The 20,729-nt window shown below is 43.6% G+C and overlaps 1 protein-coding gene across 2 annotated transcripts; it reads left to right on the plus strand.

Moving 5' to 3' along the window:
- Positions 1-79: 79 nt before the first annotated feature.
- Positions 80-8,642, plus strand: LOC116399402 (uncharacterized). Of its 2 annotated transcripts, none has more exons than XM_031876544.1 (6): positions 80-1,124; positions 2,181-2,353; positions 2,534-2,752; positions 4,611-4,771; positions 4,858-5,014; positions 6,436-8,642. In XM_031876544.1, exons 1-6 carry the CDS (start codon positions 1,112-1,114, stop codon positions 6,610-6,612), a joined length of 900 nt encoding a protein of 299 aa, XP_031732404.1. In that variant the 5' UTR covers positions 80-1,111; the 3' UTR covers positions 6,613-8,642. The 2 variants fall into 2 exon arrangements, with proteins under 2 accessions (XP_031732404.1, XP_031732405.1); XM_031876545.1 differs by having other exon boundaries at positions 4,858-4,990; positions 6,436-8,639.
- The last annotated feature ends 12,087 nt before the right edge of the window (positions 8,643-20,729 follow it).

The following is a 20,729-nucleotide window of genomic DNA, read 5'->3' on the forward strand; positions in this document are numbered from 1 at the left end:
GATTTGTTCCATTTTTACATATATAAAAATAAATAAACCGGTCAATAATACCAATATATTAATAATTAAAATGCAAGTACAGTAACAAATGTATAAGAGCAGAAAGGGTAATAGGCACTTTTTTACAGCAGATATGTTTTACTTGTGCACAGGTGTAAATAAAATGGATTCCATCTCGCTGCTTCACTTTCAGGCTCCTAGCTGTCGCACTGTTATGACGTAATGCCACATTGAGTAGAACAGAGCTATTGAACAACGTTATTAGTTAAAACCGGATGTGCTTCTCCTTACATGACGAATGTTTGCTGTGAGCAGGTCTCTGTAGCGCCTGGAACTGATTGCACAAATTAGCATTACGTTTAAGGATAATGAAGGGAGTTCTTTACATTAAATAGAAATAAACGGATATGTAGGCGAAGATGGTTACGGTGTTTAATGTTAAATATAAAAAATGATAGTTCAGGTGTTTGCTTTTTTTAAACTTTGGAATGAGTTGCAATATTGCTGAATATCATTAAGAAAAATAATTACAATATTTTAATTAAAAAAAGATTGACAGTGTATCAACTTGAGGACTAATTAGACGGAATGACCCAAAACACCTGTGTGGATAAGACGCTACTTTGACATTAACATCTCTAAACATCGTACAGCACCGGAAGATGGCGCTCTTTCCTCTGTCTGGTAGACTAGTGTGCCGCTATTGAGCCGCAGAAGAAGAAGAAGGAGGCGGTAGCATGGAGGAACGAGGAAGTAACTCACCGGTAAATTACAATGGCAGCTGAGCCGGTTCGCTGGCAAGTTTTAGTTGACATATTAACAAACCAGTAACTGTCGTTAATGGCGGAGTTGGGGGAGAGCAGCGACCGCGAAGCTGAAGAACATGACGAGACAAACGGCAGGAATGTCGATGAGCCCGTGATTGGGACCGCAGGTGACCCCGCGGGGACAGTCCCTCGGGGTCTGTGGACCTCGAATCACGACCAGAGGAAAAAGCTGGTCCTGCACATCGACCTCACTCAACAACACCATCCTGGTGTCGGACACCGTGACGGGCCAGGGGCCAGCAGCTGCCCTGGACTACTTCCTCTCGACCGTCACCTGGGGAAAGATGAGCACACAAGGTGAAGTGGAAACGTTACTTTAACGTATCAAAATATACGAGGACTCTGTGTTTGCAGAGTCAGCGAGGCTATTGCTCCTGTTTGTTACGTTAAAGTACCGACAAGCTGTCAACCAATTCCCCCAAAATATATAGTCAGATAAAATAGAGATTTTTCAAATGGAATTGGAATAGCACATGTGGGGAATGGCAGGTCATTCTCTTTATTTTAATGTGGAAGTATTATTTTATATGTATTAATAACGTATTTTACGTAAATTGTGGGGCTGAGCTACATGGCAAAAAATCTCACATTATTGGTCATTTCATATCGCGATAACTACTGGCCTAAATATCACCATGTAGTTTGTTTTCCGGTAATTCCATGATTACTCCTGTGTGTATTATTACTTGGCAAGTGAAAAGTACTGGGTATTTTGTAATTTAATTATTAACTTAAGTCCAAAATAAGATAATAATAATAATAATAAGTATGTGGTTGTTATTATCAATAATAGACGACATTATTGTGTATTACGATATCTCTTCTGATTTCATCACGATATGATGAATTATCATATTGAATGTTGGCCCAGCCCTAGTCTAGATCCATTCATTGGAGACTTGATCTGATTGTTAAAGCATTTTCAAATGTGTTTTTCTTCCACCCTTCCTGTGTATGCTCAGGCTGCCTCAATCATCACAGACCATGGAGAAATGGAATCATGAATTCCATTGACAGAAAACATCCTCTGCTGCATTTATATCCTATAAGAGATATTAAATACCTCTGAGAGCCACAGAACAATGTGGTGGAAATGAACCTTTTTAACCTCCCTGTGAGAAATAACAGTGATGAGAAAACTCTCAAATGTCTTGACACTTAGAATAATTCAGCTGAATGGATAGAGCTCTTTCCCCACGTATGGTTCGGAGGTCTAACAACAAAGAATAGTTTAACAGAGTATATATGCACATTCCCCCCCCCGCACTTGCATCGTCCACTCATTACGTGATGTTTAGTATGTCTCAATTTAAACCACTCCCAAACCCCTTCTTCTCCTCAACCTCTGTGCAGGAAAGTGGGAATGGCTGAGCGACGCGACCTCCCTGCTCCCACCGTGCGACGGTGCCGTTAGTTACTACTCTCAATTTGGACGGACGGCGGGTTTCACCTCTGCTGCGGGGCGACGTTTCCGCGGGATTCTGGATGAGCATCTGGATCTGTTCCGCTGGCCCGAGGGCACCAAGGCAAGCATCATATAGGAGAAGAAGAAGGCCGGGTGGAAAGTGTCTGTATAAAGTCTGACTCAAGTTCAGACATAATTTCTCTGTTTCCCCATTTGTCTTTGTTGTTGCAACCAGTATAGCATCCTTGATCCCTGATGTGGATACGTGTTACTGACCGCTGCCTCACTCTGTTCCCTGCAGGCAGACAGAGTGCTGTCTGTCAAAGGCGAGGGTGGACAACTGTACCACTGGATCCTCCCCTCCTTCTTCCAGCTGCTCAAAGACCTGGTGCAGGAAGGGAGGGAGTTCGCTGTCGTGTTCCGCACGTTTGGAAGCGACCTGCCTCGTGTGCTGAGTGCTGTATCCAGAGCGCTGAACGAAGGGGCTCATCCGCTGTTCCCAGATCTGCCCGATCTCAAGGTAGAAGTAGAATCGCACTTATTTATTATGATGCCACGAGTTTAAGTGAGACGTACAGTGGTGTACAATGTTCTTTTCTTTTAAGTTAACAACATACTGATGTCTAGCGGATAGTTTGGGGTGATTCTACCAGGATATAGTATTGTCTGGTTTACTTATGCAGTATCGCCCAATATCTCACACACACTGCCTGAGTGGACTTTAAAGCAACACCTCTATCATCAGACAGCCCTTTCCGATGGGGAACCGAAGCCGTTCTAGGGTTCTGCAGTGAGTGTGTGTGTGCTGATGTGGGTTGGTGACTTCCAAGAGTTTCTCTTGAAGAGCAGGGCCCTCTTCGCCTTTCAACACAGACCCTCCCAAGGAAGCAAACACTCTCTCAGGGTTTTGTACCTTGCTTGTTAGCTCGCTGGAGTGGAAGACATTGATTTTGAGCGGAGAGGGGAATGGACGGATGGCAGGAGGTGGAAGAGATGTCAGAAAGAGAGGCTGTCTAAGTGAGCTGTCTGGTGGAGAGCACAGAGGAAATGTTATTCAGTCTCCTGTCACATCATGCTGTTCATATATTGCTTTTGACAGACCTTCTTCACTCACAGGACATAATGTGATTGTTCAGTTTCTGAACTTTGTTTTCATGACTCAATATCGTTGTCAAGTCTTGGAGATGGATGCAGTGGGATAAACAGCCCCATTAAAGTGGTACACTAAGTCTCGGGGTTGTTGGTTTTTATCATAAAGGAACCGTGTGTAACATTGGGGTTAGTTATTGGCAGATATTGAATCAAATATTCATAACTATATTTTAATCCGTGTGTTTTCCTTTGCTTAGAACAAGCAGTCCAGAACAGACGCGCTCTAGAGAGGCTTTCACGTTTTTACGTTATTGAAGGTTGTGATGCGTTCTGAAATCCGGTATTAAACGTGCCCCGGGGATAAATTACTAAAGATCGTATATTGATAAGCCCCGACCTTACTGGTGCTTTTTATTAGTACTTTTGAATGTTTTGATGTCATTTATTATCACGCTGCAGCGCTTTATTTGTTTGGAATAGTTTTTTATATCTATTTAAAATAAATGATTTAGTCATGTAGAAAAACCAAGTATTGATAAGATGAGCTCCTATTTGTACTGAAGAAAACTGTCTCCCTGAAGGCCACCGTAGTTCTCCAACACGCTTGGAAAGGGAGGGCTGAGCTGAGGGGCATTATGTTGGTTGCAACCTGCAACAAACCACTAGATGCCACTAAAACGTTCTAAAACACTCTTACTTTAAGTCAACAACCACGGACTCCATGTTTATTATGAACTAACATATGTTGTTCTTATCGTCTGTGTGCTACAGCTTCTTCACGGTTTAAGCACTCGGGTGCCACGTCACTTAACGTAGCTGTGTTTAACATTGTGAATATTAACTATTATCTATGTAAAGATATGATGGAAGAATGATGTCCCTCTCTCTCTATGTTGTTATCTGAGCTTCCCCTGGCTCTGTGGACATAGCTGGGCTGGCCCTGTGTGCTTCTGGCTCATTTTTATAATATATTATCATTTATTTTTTTAAATAATATTTATATACGATACATTTTTGTATATGACTTGTTTTTTTACACCACAATAGTCGAGTCCAGAAATATGTATCCCTTCCATGCTGTTTGAAGCCACAGAATGCCAGAGTTGTGTTTTATGTAGCTTTTAAAAAAAACAGTATTTTATGTCTGAGAAAGTTTAAAGCTGATATCACAATTAATGTAGGTCAAGTCTGCCAGAGGCCAGGCATTAATGAGAAGTATCATTTCACAACAGTTTGAGTTCAGATCGACTCTCCCTCTCTGACTCTTCTTGTCACTCTCGGCTCAGTTAAAGGTGAATATGACTCCAGGCGAGATCCGCTGCAGCAAGAGGGGAACCGTCCTGAGCCGAGCCGAGGAGCGCGTGTCCACTCGGGATGGAGACCGAGGCCTGTACCAGTACTTGAGCTCAGTCCGGAGCCTGGGGGGCTTTCAGGACCACTTTAAATGGTATGCGTAGCACTCACTCAAGCCATCATGGATGTGGGTTTTGTGGCGTCCATCCTCGATCCATCTGTGCCCGTTTCCTCGTTCAGGTGGGCCAGTAATGACTTCTCCATCCGTGGGGGGAAGCCGCTGTGGGTCGACCCCTTCGACCAACACGTCCAGCACATCTTCATAGACGACAACATACGACAGAACGACGAGGATACCATCGTTCATCCCAAGGTACCATCACATCTTTTACACCAGGTTATTGTAGAATACATCTATTGGACACCATCAGCATTGGAACAGCATTCACAGGTGTTTAGCACATCTTAAATTGACTCCAAACTAATAAGTGCTATTTTCATTTTCCTCATTTTCTTTCCACTCTAGAAATGATTCAGCGTTTTAATTAGAGCCATGTCAACACGTTTTAGTGTCATTTCTTTTCACGTTCAGAATCTCAGCGCTCTGTTACGTAACCACTGAGTCGATGGGAAGGACCTGCAGCGGATGTGCTGTTTCCTTCTGGTCATCTCCAGCTGTTTTTAAAGGAATCACATCTGTCAGTGGATAAAACCAGGCAGTCAGAGCGCACCATGATCACTCATTAGAAACACATAAATGTACTCTTTTAGCATCACACTTGTTCTGTGTATAATGGGCTAGAATTGCAACTTGGTCTATAATGAATGAACAGCAAGGGGTTCTGACCCCCCCTTTGTTTTTGCTGTAATCATGCATTAAGCTTATTTGTCTCTCTAACTGCCTTTAGACAGTACAGGTTAGGTTTTCCTGGTGTTCCGCAGTTGATCACCAGAGCCATCAACTGCAGGAGCAAACGTTGTTTGTGTCCTCTTGAACACAGCTTGGCTCTTCCTCACAAATGACTGACCATGTGGTTTCTCTCATGTCCTTGCAGAGCAAACCCAATGAGATGAACGGCCGTATATTAAGTCACTTACTATGTGCGATGATGGAGTAGAAATAAAAAGAAAAGGGCTGTATTCATATCAAATTATCTTGTCGACCGACACATTGCCAACAACTCAAAGTCAGTATTTCAAAATATATCTACTTACTTTCTGTAGATTGACTTATGGACTCGTCCTTTCTCCCCGTCGATGGAGTTATGTTCAGAATGTTTGTTTTATTTCTCTATATTCATTCAATTATTTCGTGAGGGTCTCTATCTATATATTTCATATCTATATATAGCATATATTTAATATAATAGTCATTTTTCCCATGAGACATTGTGACGTGTCATAGCAGGGAAAGCACAGGTGTTACTGATGGCATTAACGAAGGCTCCGTTCTGTATAAATGAACCATGAAATTAATTCAGTAAACCATGACCGTGTTCTATTCAAGGACCCTGAAGCAGCTAAATGGAATTCAGCCATCGTTCATTTCATTGTTTACACCTGTGCTTCAGCCACAGCGACGTGTCAACATGTCCTCTGTGAAAAGGATTCAACACTTCAGGGTCCCTGCAGTTTGACCTTAAGGAATACACACGACTTCCTTTTAGCTTCTTTAATCAAAGATTGTAAGTCCTATTCTTTACTAAGGCCTGTGTGTCATAACAACCCATCATCTCCCAACATGCACTGTAATGTCTGGTCCATCTCTGCTTACATTCTCAACTTGTGTGTGTGTTTGTGTGTTTGTGTTTTTCTCAGATTTTCCTGGACCCAGGTGGCGCTGAGACTCGCACAGCCAGCACCTCTGAGCTCTATGACATCACGCTGGTCCAGACCGACCTCCTGCAGGCCATTTCTCAGCCGAGCTACTTCACTCAGCGCGTCCACATCTGCCTGGAGAACTATGAGAGGAATCTCCAGCAGGGGGCAGGCTAGAACACAGTTCACCTCTATGTCCATGTGTCTGCACATGAAGACCTGCAGTTTAGGGTCCCATGAACCCAGACACCACAATCCCAACACGGACGGAGGATGCAGACACAGCAGACTGTAGGTGGGGCTATGAAACACAAAGGCTGGTGACTTGTTGAAGGACCGGAGTTCATAAAACCACGAATTGAAGAAGTTTTCATCTGGAGGAAGATTACAGAAATAAATATGCAGACAAGGAAGGATCCCAGTTATTATGGAACAATGGCAGGTAGATGAGGAGTTCCCTCTCAAACGGTTCAAGTGCTGCGAGCATTGTATCTGCTTCAGGAGAGCAGTAACGGGATGTCAGATTAAACAGAGGGCACTTCACAAATATGTACTGAGGTCAACCACCACAAAAAAAAAGTGTTTTTGACTTAATGAAGCACTTAAGTGGCCAGGCCAGACTCTTTGATTGCATCAAAGGCTCTGTAACTAATCATGCCACGGGATAATTGCCCCAACTCTCAGAGATTAGTGTCAGACGGCATGATTGGGGTCAGGTATGGTGAAAAGCCCTTCCAGCGTTGCGTTACTTGGCCAGCCAGTAGAATCCACCAGGGTTCTATGCTCCAGCTCTTGGTTTAGGCGTCCTCAGGGTGGGACGCCTTCCTGTAGCTTCGCCCTTTGGATGGTTTAACTTCCAGTGTTGGCCATCGTCTGCATTCTGTACATCCACTTAGAAGTGAAAGGTAATTCTTAAACTGAAAAAGTATCCATACCCATGATGCATTAGTCTGAGCAGTTGATATAGAATATATATGGTGAACACTGATATCTATAGACGTATCATTAGGTTGAACCTGGGTTTTGGATGTTTTTAATATTAGTTTGAGAGCATCCTTGTGTGACACATTCAATAAGTTGAATGTGTTTGGAAGTTATGGTAATCTTTTGCTTTTAAGGGTTTTAGGATTTATTTATTCTTAAGCTTTCAGGGAGATTTTTAATATCCATTTTTTTTTTTTTTTTTTCCTCAGGTCAAAACGTAGAGAGACGAAAATGAGAAAATGACTGTAATGCAGGTTTAACAGTGGAGTGATGATACCAGTGATATGCACAAGGAGTTCCTGAACTGGAGAACATGCACGTGAATACAGTGGTCAGACTAGTGCAGATCTAGGCCGGGTGTGTCTTTAACGGCCACTGCTGTATAGTGTGATTGAATGAAGACACCCCCCCCCTGCAGCCGTTTTGCTGCAGCAGAATGTGAGATCAGCCTACACACGAGGGGTCACATGATTCCTTCGATTGAGATAAATATGCAAAACACAAAATGCTAGACTCAAACTAAATCCAAACATCTGTACTAAAGTATGCCATACATCACGCAGTAGGTTCGTCAGAGCATCACAACATTGAATATGTAAAATGATCTTTATGATATAATGCCATCAAATGGTTACTACTTCTCATCAAAACAGTCTGCAGAGGTCATTATTGTACAAGTAGCGATGAGAATCTAAGATTTGTATTTGTAATGATATGGAGAGCAAGTATGACTTTAACTGTTGTTACGCATTATTGAAGACGCCAAGCCTCTGTTAGTTCAGTTACTTGTAAGCTGCAGTAATGCTGAAAAACAAGGAGCAATGCGTTATGATCGGTAGGCTTGGTAATAAGCATTGAAGCTAATAATTACTAAGTTAATATGAGCTTGCGGGAGGACTGAGTTTTGCACTTTGTATGTAAAGATGGCATTTAGTTGTTGCTCAGCTTGGCTCTTCACATGAGGAGCTTTGCAACACTCCAACTTTCCAGAAGCAATTGCAAAATACTTTGATATTGTTCCTGAACGCATCATCCACGTCACGTGGTTACCATGGACTCTGATGCTGCCACAACGTGCATCACTTGAAAACTGTCGTTTATTTATTGTTCTGATGGTAAATGTTTCCATTTGCTGTTTAATAAATTGCTGTTTTCTGTTGAACTGTTTGGTGTTTTGCATAATTACAACTTTGTGTATTTAGAGGTAAACGGTTAGGCTTTATTACTGTGTGTGTGTGTGTGTGTGTGTGTGTGTGTGTGAGAGAGAGAGGGGGAGAGGTCAGGTCCACTGGATTAATTAAAGAAAGTACAAAGGGTGGTCAGTGCATGCATTAGTCTTCGTTATATGTTGTAATGAACATTAAAAACATCTGTAATACTTCTCTTCATGCCGTTTCAAAGCTAATATCCAACATGAACACATTTCTCAGCACCCTGATGAAGATGTGCTGGTGCTCTCCTAAAGCCTTCGTGTAATTGACTGCTTCATTACGACAGCGGTCAGACACATTGCGCTCCGTCAGGCTGAGTGTGAGAGACGATGGCGTCGCTGCTGGAGATTGACCGAACATTTGATGGTTTACTTACAAAGCAGACGCGTCAGCAGTGACAGCCGAGGTGACTAGAAGAATGGCTTTAGTTCTGTGATGTTCTACTTTGCTCTGATCTGTCAATCCTTAGTATGTACAGTGATACCACAGTTACACGTATGATAAACGAGTCATAGAGTCACACACACTCTATCCTATCGGTCATCTTTCCCAGTTAGAATTTGAATTACTGCTTCCTCCCACCTGTCCCTCGAGTGTGAAACATCACTTATTTTATTTTCATTAAAGAATTAAACTGCAATGTTTATATAATAATAAATATTGTATCGCACCTTACATGCAGAACAAATAGCAATAGAATTCAATGCACATACAAACGGGGATAACACTTGATATAAAAAGATACAAAATCAATTAATATAAAAAGAGGAAATAGAATGCATAACATAAGTTGAAAAATACCCCCCCAAAAAAAGCCAGTATAGCCTGTAGTACCATTAAACTGACAGTGTAATATGCTTTTGTGGATCCCTGGTGGTTCCCTCAGACCACATGAGGGCAGCAGCGCCGCTCCGGGGATACACCCTCCCTCACCTTTCAGAGGCAGCATCCTTCCTCTTCAGGTGAGCGCGGACTCACCTGATACCGCAGCGGGCCCCGCCATCTGTCGCTAAACCGCGCGACACAAAAGCAGCAGCGCGTGCGTTTGACATGTTCCAATGATGATGAAGAGGGTGACTGGTGGTGTCACTTCAGGACGGTGGAGGGACAAACTGGCACTGCGACTGTTTCGGGATTGTATAAATGCGCGCGAGTGAGTGAGGGGAGGAGACGAGAGGAGGTGGGTGAGAGTAATGTTGAGCCAGTGGTTGCGAGAACGACGGTAACCGTTAGTTTCGCTGGATTCTGTCACTGAACAGGAAGCAGGAACGATGTTTCCACCGCCGACCGTCCGCCGCTGAGGTGCCGTGTCCAAACGTTTACGCGGAGCCGCTCCGACGCACCGCGGACCGCGCCTGCCGTCCAACCCACCGGACAAACACAAGGTAGGCACCGCCGTTCCAAAACTTTCCACCTCTCTGCGTCTCACGTTTGACGGCTGATGAGGTGCTCCTATGGACTTGTAAAAAATAAATGTGGTTACACAACCTGGTGCTGTCGGAGGACTTTAGATGCGGGAGGTTCGACGCAGTGTTTGCGGTGCGCTTCACCTCCGCGCGCGCACATGGGCTCCGGTAGCCTCGGAGCTCTCGTTGTTGCTGGGCGTTGCAGGGCCACCAATGGACATCATCTCGGTGTGAACAGGTGTGAGTCATAAGTTTAATGACGCCTTTGTAGCGCGAAAATGGTGGACGGGCATCAAGCACAACATCGCCAGAAATGAGTTTTATATGGAGACAATCCTTCTATTAGTCCCACAACAGCGCGGTGTTACAGCAGCAAATGGGACAGAGCAACAGCAAGAGGCTAAAAAACATAAAAAGGCAAGGTATAATAAATAAGTAAACAAGTAAAGTAATAACGCCATATCCACAATAATACCCATCACGAGCTTTTCATCTAGTTCACCCCGATCACCCCTGACTTTGTCGGGGTGAACCAAAGTGACGATGCCACCAAGTTGCGCCGTTGGAGTTGGAGGTTGCAGGGCCACATCCACCCAGCTGTTTGGTGAGATGCGTCTTTTTGTAGACGAGCCCGATACCATCTGCTGCTCTGCGTGCCCAACATCTGGATGCGGCCGTGAGTCACCACTGGTAGATCGGCCTGGACTCTTTATTTGGTTTCTGGAGCAACTTTCTTTTAACTGAGTTGAGTCTTCAGGTAGAGAGAGAGAGAGAGAGCTCCTGTCTGCTTCCTCCTCCTGGGTTGTGTTGTGGTTGCTTCACCCTCCCTCCATCCATCCATCCCTCCTCGCTGTCCTTTAGCTCCACTCTCTTGCTGCTGTCAGCTCTGCTTAAAGATGTCTTTTGCTCCTCTAAAGCACATTCCAACTTGTTCACTACCTCCCTCTTCTCTCTCTGCTTGTGTTGCACTATTCCCATCCGACCTGCAATGATTGCTCCTAACTTGGTGTGAGTTAATTTGCATAATGAGGATTACAGCTGACATGCAGCGTCTGGGCCTGTCTCGCGTGGTGCTGCGTGGCAGCTCTCATTGTGGCAGCAGAATGCGAGGACTCACCGGGGGAAGGCTGCTCGTGCGTCTCTGCCGTCGCAGGGGCAGAAAGAAGCAGTGAGGGACAATGACAGATGGACGGTCTGAGGATGAAATTATTCATGTCTGAAATTAGCTGTTGATGTTGTAGCTGGCACAATGGCTTGTTAGATATGGATTAATGAAAGTGCAGACACGTTTTTGTTTAGTTTTTCCGCACGATGCAAGCGGCGCAAATTGATTTGCTTCATCCATTTCTAGTTTTAAGCAACAGTTCCATCTGGAGGAGGAAATACATTTGTCCTTGTTATTTCTTATTTTTGTTACATCTTTGTTTTTTGCTGCATAAACGGTTGTCCCGCCCACTTTGCAGCTAAATTTATTCCAAAGCTCAAACCACGGGTCAGAGCCCACCAGAGGACACGCAGCCCTGAAGCCATGTCTTCACATGACAACGGACGGAGCCGATTCCCGAGGGGAATGACTGCTTTTCACATCCGTTCTGCCTGTTTTGTCTGTTTCCTCTGCTTCCTATTTAACACCTCACATTTCTCTCTGGTAACCATCATCTTCTGGTCATTTCCTGGTGCTCTGGTGGAAGCCTGTTAGCCTGTAATGACCTGTTAGGTGCTATTTGTGATGTTTGTGATCTAGGAATTGAGGCTTGTCCTCCTGCTGAACTCGCTGTGATCTGTGCCGTGTGTTAGCATCACCTGAGAACAGTTGATGGTAGCCTGGGGCCTCATCTGTCAGCCATGCGTACATGTTTAGTGCATCAACCACGCTGATTTTTGTAATAATTGTAATAATGAACTATTAAATTTGGGTACCACTGATTTAAAGTGACGCAACTTAGCCATTTCTGTTGTGCTGCAATTAAAAAGCACTTTGTAATCTATGGATCACACTGAAGTGGAACTGTGCCCGATTGTCTGTTTTCAGGGCTCTTCTCATTCACTGTTCGTACTTGTAAAAAGTAATGCACTGTAATACGTGTATAACCCACATAATCGTGAGCCAGGACGTGTATGGCTGCCTCTAATGAAGTCTGCTTGTAATAGCTGAGACTTATGTATATAACTCTGTTACCCTGGTGCATGCTGGGAAGCTGCTACAGTATCTAAGTCGCGTGGAGTGCTGTAGGAATGAGTGCTGTCAGTCTAACCTCGAAGTTAGCATCTAACTGGTTCCCTCGACTAAAAGCCAATTGGATTTCTCCGTTGAATTTTGGATTATAGCAGATAATAAGCTCTGTGGCAAACAAAAGTTTGTGATACTTTTTCTTTTGTTCAGCAAGATAATCTTCACAAATGAACATTACTGTTATGATTTTTGTAACGTGAATGCAATCAGCAGAAGTAAAAAGCTAACGTTAGGCTATAAACGAACTACACCACGGTCACATGAGTGAGAGTGTACAACGCTGTAAATGTGGACTAGTCGGCGTGATGACAATTTGTAGTCTCATTTAGTCTCTTGTTAAACATGTAAAAGCTTCAAAAGTCACGAGAGGGGTATTTACTGATGTATTTTATTGCGTAGAACAAGCCGTTAAAGTCTCTGAAGCGTTGTTAAGTTGTGGATAGGACCTGGTACTTTGTATAGTTAGTCTCGGTCGAGGTTCCACGCGAGCTGAGCCGGTACTAGAGGGTGGAGTTAAAACAATCCAGACATGATTGGTCAAAGAGAATCGTCACCTCCTGTACATCCCACCATTTTTAAAATGGCCAAACTATCGTCAAAAATGGCCGCAGTTATTTTTCATTCACTTGACCTAGATTTAAAAAAATGTCAGTCCGCAAAACTACATCGTACACTATGCCAAACACTTGACGAAGTGCAGACGTTTCATGCGGTGTTGCTATGACCATCGGCTGAGAATCCTGCCTAGAGGGCGTACTAACCACAGCAGGGAAGAAACAGAGACAAGTACCTGGTACCAAAAGTGAGTCGGGCCGAGCCGAAACCACGCAGCGAAGCGGGTCATACCTCTACATCAAGGCTGCTTGGACTTTTAGAGAGATGTGATCGATCCATATATGGCCTGTACGTACATAATGCAGAGGAGGTGACATTCATCTTTGTTCATTGCGTAAAAGTTTAAGCATGTTTCATGAATACCATTTTAGAACCTTGTTTTATGCTTGCTTTGATAAATGAGACCCCTGAACTCTGCAAGACAGAGTTGGTGTATGAGTGTAGTACAAAATGTCTTTGTGTGGGACAGTGCCACACACACACACACACGCGCACACACACACACACACACACTACAGACATTAACCCGGGCGGATGAGTGTAGAACTGAGCCAATATTCCCATCAGAGGATTAAGTGGGATGCTTACAGTGGACACTTTGGACATCCAGTCTGCTTACACAGGGTAGAGAGGATGGCATGGATGAGAAGTCTGAGAGAGGGAGAGAGAGAGAGATGGAGAAAGGAATATTTAAGCTACCAAAGCCGGCAGAAAACTGAGTCAGGCTTTTAGTCAAAATAGTTTGACATTTTGCAAAAGTTAGAGTGGGCCTATAGGGGTTTGATACCACCCACATGTGTCTATGCTAAATATGACTCTACCGCCAGCAGTCGCTTAGCTTAGCTTAGCTTAGCATAAAGACAGCAGCCAGCGTTGAAAAAAATCTCCCTCCAAGCAAACACATTACATCTCATTTGTTTTGTCCATCAAACCTAATTTTTAGTAATCAATTCCTAAAGGAATGTGTCCATTTTAACATAAAAAACCTCAAAGCGACGTTGTCAACACCAGTCTTTTAGAAGACCGTGTAATAGCTCACTAAGCCAAATGGTCAACCCGCGGTAAAAACATGCTAGCAGGTTAGCTCGCCAGCGGTCGGGCTACTCGGTCGCGAGACCCTTGCCTTTCCTCCCTTTGTTTCCCCTGCTTCCCCTCTTCATGCTAAGCTAAACAGCTGCTGGCTGGAGGTTAATATTTAACCTACAGGCAGTGGCTGCTGGTGGAAAATGTTCTAGAGGATTCTCTGAAGTGCACATAGTAGCTCAGGCAAACAAGGTTTGCGTGTCATGCGTGTGTTGGTTATATGATTCTCCTCCTTCGGCCCGTTGATCCGTTGGGGCTGAGGGGATTAAAGAGACCGAGGAGGACAATGGAGTTCTGGAAAGCGTGTTGGCATGCACTAGTTTTGTCCCAGTCATATATTGGGAACAATAAGTCCTATTGGGATAAAACCAGTGCCTTGTTTCCGGCAGCAACAGTAGCAGCAGTGTGTTTGGAATAACAAGCACGAGCGCACACTAGGATCGTGGCTCGCTCCCAGCTCAATGCAGCAAATTGAGGAAAATGAGGCTGGGCGGTATGGCCAAATTGATCTTTCTACGTTTATGACAACATGCACTTTATACAGCGCATTGTCTTTGATATGATGGTGCAAAAGGATTTTTCTAATGAGTGGTTTTTTTTAGGTTTTCTACAGCGGGGGGGGCATTTTGACGTGTCACAGTAGGAGAAGTGCAGGTGTGGTTAACAACATTTAATGATGGCTGAATTCTATTTATTTCACATGGTTTCTGGGCCATATTGTGCAGGCTGGCTTGCTGTCACGGCTTAGGCAGTTCAATTGAATGATTGTTAATGTTATTAAGTGGGCGATATACAGTGGCCGACTGTGGCTCAGTGGATAGCAGGGCCGACCTTCAATCACAGGATCGGCTCAGGCTCCACTAGTCGCATGTCGATGTGTCCTTGAGCAAGACACTAGTAGGAGCTGTGCCTACGGTGTAGAAATGTGATAGTATCTGAATTGTAAGTCTGCTAAATGACTAATGTAATGTAAATGTAATGTTATTAGTTACACCTGTGCCTTCTCTGCTGCTACATGTCTAAATAACTGCTGTGGAAAACAGGGCTATTATATGAATTCAGAATCTGGCTAATTTGCAATGTGGAAGTTGCATTGCATGCTGCAGTACTACACTGATTCAGCATTGCAGTCGTACAGCATTGTAGGACTCGCAACAGGCAGCTTTTTAAAAATAAACACATAAAAGGATCAAAATTGGTGCAGCAGAAACTTTTTTCCCCTCTTCTTCCTCGTCAAATCCTGGTGTCTACATTACCCACAATTCAACTCTACCGCTGACTGTTTGGTCGGAGTGTGTTATGCCAATAGCCGCTAGCCTCAGGCAGAGATAGGGAGCAGGCTGCAGAGGTCTAAGCTCACTTTTTTCTAAACCAACACACACCAGATTCTCTTTTATTTTCAGACTTCATCACCTGAGGACATTTATCAGGCTTCACACAGCTTCCTATGGAGCCACAAAAAGCTTGATACGACAAAATGATGCCATTTTGGACAGGCATGGATGTAAACTGCAACATGAGTCATGACTGTGATTCACGTACGCAGTAGTACTCCCCAACAGCTTTAAACAGACGTGAAATCTGTGGCGTTCCCCTCTTATACACGCTTCCACACTTCCTACCCCTCTACTTCCGGTGCCCTTGGTCTAAGTCATTCTGATCTCAACCAAACACACCTGTAAAAGTGTTAGACAGCATCTTGCACGGCTGTGACGCTGTTGCGTTGACAAAATTTGTCAACAAAAAGAAATGTAAACACCTGGCACATTACTCAAAACCACGTAGTTCCGACTACAGTAGGTGTCTCCACCACCACATTTTGCCATGATGACTCACGAGATGAAAGAATACCATGGTAACAAAACAAAATCATTGTCAACCAAATTAAAAACACCAGCAGCAGTAAAACCTGGACAGCTATCAGCACTCTACTCTGGGATTATTCCGTTAAGTCTGACTTCCAGGCTGATATGTTGTAGAGCTTCATATGACAATAGAACTTATTTCTATATTTTTGAGAAAATAATTGTAATAATAGTTTAATTATTACAGGCCCATTAATTGCTGCAAGCAATTCAGAGCCAGGGTGGGAGGTTTGATTAAATAATGACTGTAATTGTTATGGGGTAGTGTAGTTGGTGGACCCAAACACATGCACACACACACAGCAGGTTTACTCCAGCCAAGACTTTATTTAACTGTGCAGGAGGAGTCAAAGAATGAACAAACAAAAAACAAAGACTAACTGTCCAGCAAATTAAAGTCACTCCTCTTTCTCCACCAGAGTCGGGAGGGAAGCTCAACCGAGGCCGGGACAGATAGACTCCGGAGTCGGGAGGGAAACTCAACCGCACTCAATACTGGAGGAAAAGGACAGCACGACTGTGTGGAGGCCCGAGGTCCGACACAGCAAACAGAAGGCAGAGGTGATCCTCCAGGGATCGACACTGAGCGGCAAAGGAACAGAAAAACAAACAGATAACGATCTTCACTGAATCGTGTTCAGACTTACGTGTCCAGACTGGAAACCGGACGGACTGACGACGCGCCGGTGAAACGCCGAGGTATTTAAGCCAGCCAGCGGCGATCACTGGAATGAGCCACAGCTGAGCCTAAGGAGAGGGGCGTGAAGTGGGCGGAACACGGGGGTGGAAACTGTAGGCTGACACAAAAAATAAAACATAAGCACATGGCCCACAATAACAAAACAGACAGGGGGAAAAACAGAGGAGAACACACTAGGAGCAGACAGGGATCCGAACAGTAATGGCTTAAAGTTTTAGTTCAGCACTGAGAGAGTCCAGCTCAGTAGAGACGCAGCTATTTGACTATTTGCTGGGATTGCAATCCACTTTTAATTGCCAGAAGCACAGACTTCCGACTGGAGGGAAACAAATCGCTGTGTGATTGCTTTGTGTGACTGCTGCCACATGGAGTAGTGGGTATTATTTCAAGTTTGGCAGAGGCACAGAGATACATCAGCTCACGGAAGCTGATTGCTCTTTGATCGCTTCGTGTGATTGCTGCCACTAGAAACATTGGCTTTGATACAAGCTGGGGAGGTGTCGGGAAAAGTTGCCACAAATGGCCGAAAGCAATTTTTGAATTGCAACAGCTGCAGATGATGCAACACAATTTGACCAACCATTGGATCTGAAACACTTGGCCCTGTGGACTTCACGTGCACTTCGGCTGCCCAATCTGACACGGGACAAATGCAAATGAGAGTAAATGAAGAAAATAACTCGTAAAATGCTACGTTCCGTTCAGGCTTTGATGCTAGCAGAATTACCATGTAAGTACAATCCACATCATTACATGCACCATTGTGTTATGAACACAGGATCTGGATGAGGGGCTGATGGCAGGAAATGGGAATCTGGTGACAGCAGGAAGGTATAGAGATAATAGAGAGCAGAGCTGTTGTTCAAGGTCTTTTCTGACCAAAATGTGAATAATTTATAAGAATAAATCACACGGCAATTTTCAAAATCCAAGCCCACCTATCTCTATGAACCTATCCACAATGCCTTTTATTTAGCAGAACGCCTTTTTTTCCACAGCTGTTTCGATTTCGGCAAATTTGAGATTTGCAGAAATTTCAGTTAAAAACGAGCCAACCAACAAAATGATTACTTTTGCTCACACGATAAATAGATTCACTCAGACGTCTATGTCCTAATTCTGTTCACACCGTCACACAACAAATTGGATATTGATCTCGCAAATCAGTGTCCTCTTTGACAAACAAAAGAAAGATGAAAAAAATAAAATAACATTAAAAAAGTATAGCATGAACTAGCTTGTAATGGTGACAACGTAGCCTAAGGAGGGACTGCAGTGAAAATGTTTTTGAAAGGCTAAATGCTAACAAATATGGATTGAGGCAGAATATTTCACTGGATAAAAACATATATATATACACACACATTTCCTCTCTAATGTTTATTTTACTGTGAAAACATCTCCTTTAAACAATTGTATGTATTCAAGTTTCTCAGTGCTTCCCACTGCATAGCCTTGCATACTGGCCGATACCCGATCCAGCATTAGGCCGTATTGGAGACATTTACATCATAGATATCGCTATCGAAATACCACTAAATCAGACGATGATTTAACCTGTCCTATCTATCTATAGAGAAACACGCCGTCTTTCATTGTAATAATTGTAATGCGAGTGTCATAATTCACTGCAGATTAACTGACACTCTGCAAAGAAGTGGGAGGAGAAAATCCCTTTAGCATTCAGCCCCGGAGCCGTTCTGTACGCAGCCAGCAAAGTTCTGGTTTCATCACTTTCCTTAACACTTTTGCAGGGTCTGTGTTTCCTCGGCCTTACTCTACTTATTTTGCTCTCTTTCCTGTCCCTGTCCTCCTTGACACTTCATTACTAGCTGCTGAGGTCCTGTTCTTTCCCACTGGTTGGTAGCCATGGAGGGGCTGATCAGGACCAACAGGGGGTCTAATATGGAGGGCCATGAAAAGGAAAGGGAAACAGGGAAACAAGGACATACAGAACAGCTTGGTGTTTGATGCTGCTTCGGCTGTGTTTAATTGCATGAATGCTTTGCCATTTTTTGTACGATGACACAGTTTTAATAATGAAACTGTGTCTGGTAGATAAGTCACTTGCCAAGACAATTGGTAACCTCCATACAAAAATATAGTCATATTTATTTATTTTTTTATTATATTCTATTAATTATTTTAATTTAAAATCAAATCTAGCACCAAATGAAAAATTTGGTAGATTTTTGTGTTGTGATATTTAAACAAACCGTCAACAGGGAAATAAAAGCCTCTTGTCTACTAGACTTCCTGTCCTGCCAGTTTGTGGAGCTCGAAATCAATTTTCGTAAAAATGCCAATATTCGAAATCTACACGGTCGATTTCTCGCCTCAAATATTCTCAGAAAGAAGTGAATTTAATGATGAAATGGCATACGAAAATTGTATTTAGAAAAAAGCAATAAATTGTCCGGTTAGCATAATAGCTAGGCTTAACGTTGGTGTTTAACAGCCAGTAGCCAATCGAAGGCAGAGTAGGGGCGGGTCTTCCCACAACAGGCATACTGGGCAGCTGGGATGGATCAGGAACTTATGTGCACTAAAGACGGCAACAAGTCATCACTCCAACCTTTCCAACAACAGCGCGTCAATGCTTCTGTTCCCCCCTTAACAATAAAACCCCAGACTACACTGGAACACTGAGAGAACTTAAAATCACGCAGAGCCTTCATTTCATATCACGATGACGATGGAGTGTATCGGTCAGCATTAATATGCGGGGGGGGGGCGGCTCTCACTCTCCATACAGAGGCTGTAGAGGCCACTCTTTAATTATCCCAGAAGAGACATACATCTTCTCTAGTAAAACTGTCAGCTGATCGCGTTGTGTCATTTACAGGAGTCAGTTAAACCTCCATTCACATCAGATCAATAATTCAGGCAAATCAACCCTAATAGTTTAAAATCAGGACCTTCAGTACTTGGATCTATGTAAGTCTCCTTATACCATTTGAGCTCTCGTCCCTTTTCTTAATCTTGCTTGATGAAATCAAGCAAAGCTGGGCTCATTGGTGTCTCGCACTCACGTTAATGCAATCTTACGTTTATATAACAAGCCCAGGTGGCTGAGTGCACCGTGAACTTTCTCACCTTTTTCTTCTGTTTTTTGCTGTCTCATTCTCCATCCTGTCTCTTCTCTAAACGCCACTGCTCTTTCTCACCTCACATTAGTCTTTTTATTACATTGTGCTTTTGCTGCCAATGTGCACATTAGTCAACATGACAGTGCCAGCAGGGTATATTTTAGCATTTTTGTACCATCCTGTAGCCCACTCATTCCTCACTTCTTTTTATTTTTTACCATCTCTTTTTATTTTAGTCTTAGCGTTCACCCTCACTGGATTTTCCTTTGTTTATTCACTCTGTCTTCCATCATCTACTCTCCCTCCCTCCCTCTGCTGCTTCCTCTCTTAATTCGGCCTTACATCCTATCTATTTAAGGAAGAAAGCAGCATCTGCTGGGAAACTGCTGTGCTGGGTGGGGGGATTTAGCTGAACGGCACAGCAAGTCCCCAGATGCCCTGTTGTGGCTCACGCTGCAAAGGATGAAGGGGAGAAAAAAAAAGAGCCGGTGATGGACTGAGTCAGATCGACAGATATGGACAGCGCAACAGCGGGGAATGAGAGAAAACAACTGCTTAGAGTTAAGGGAGAGCGGACGGTGGAGAGGATTTATGATGGAAACGGGAGCAGAGAAAAGACGCGGTGTGCTGAGCTCCACCTCTGCTATGCCCTGTCCCGCTGTGAAAGCCTGTTTCTCCACCATTACACACAACCATCCTGCACACACTCTTCCACGTACACACCAACATCCCAGAATCCCAGCCCATCATATCAAAGACAATGGAAGACGTATTTTGTTTTTTTAACTTCCATTTGGGCCCTTTTAAGGAGTCTAAGAAGCAAAGTTTACAGCCGACAATTCACTGACTGAATAGTTCAACTTTGACCTTCTGTACTTGTCGTAGTTGTGCACACACGGTCTTCCTGTGCCAGAGAAGTAATTTAAGGTGCATGCCCTTACACTTTTACTTCCTAATAAAGTGGTTTGGATCACCACGGTGTTGAAGAATTGTCACCCCGTTCCCAGAATTCTTCTGGTAGATATGTTGTTATCATTTATACCCAGTAGAAATGATGGCAACATCCGTGCTCCAATAAAGCAGAATTATTTTCTGAAGCTTTGTAGAA

Source organism: Anarrhichthys ocellatus, unplaced genomic scaffold (assembly GCF_004355925.1).
Source record: "Anarrhichthys ocellatus isolate YVR2014 unplaced genomic scaffold, GSC_Weel_1.0 scaffold111, whole genome shotgun sequence".
Taxonomy (NCBI): domain Eukaryota; kingdom Metazoa; phylum Chordata; class Actinopteri; order Perciformes; family Anarhichadidae; genus Anarrhichthys; species Anarrhichthys ocellatus.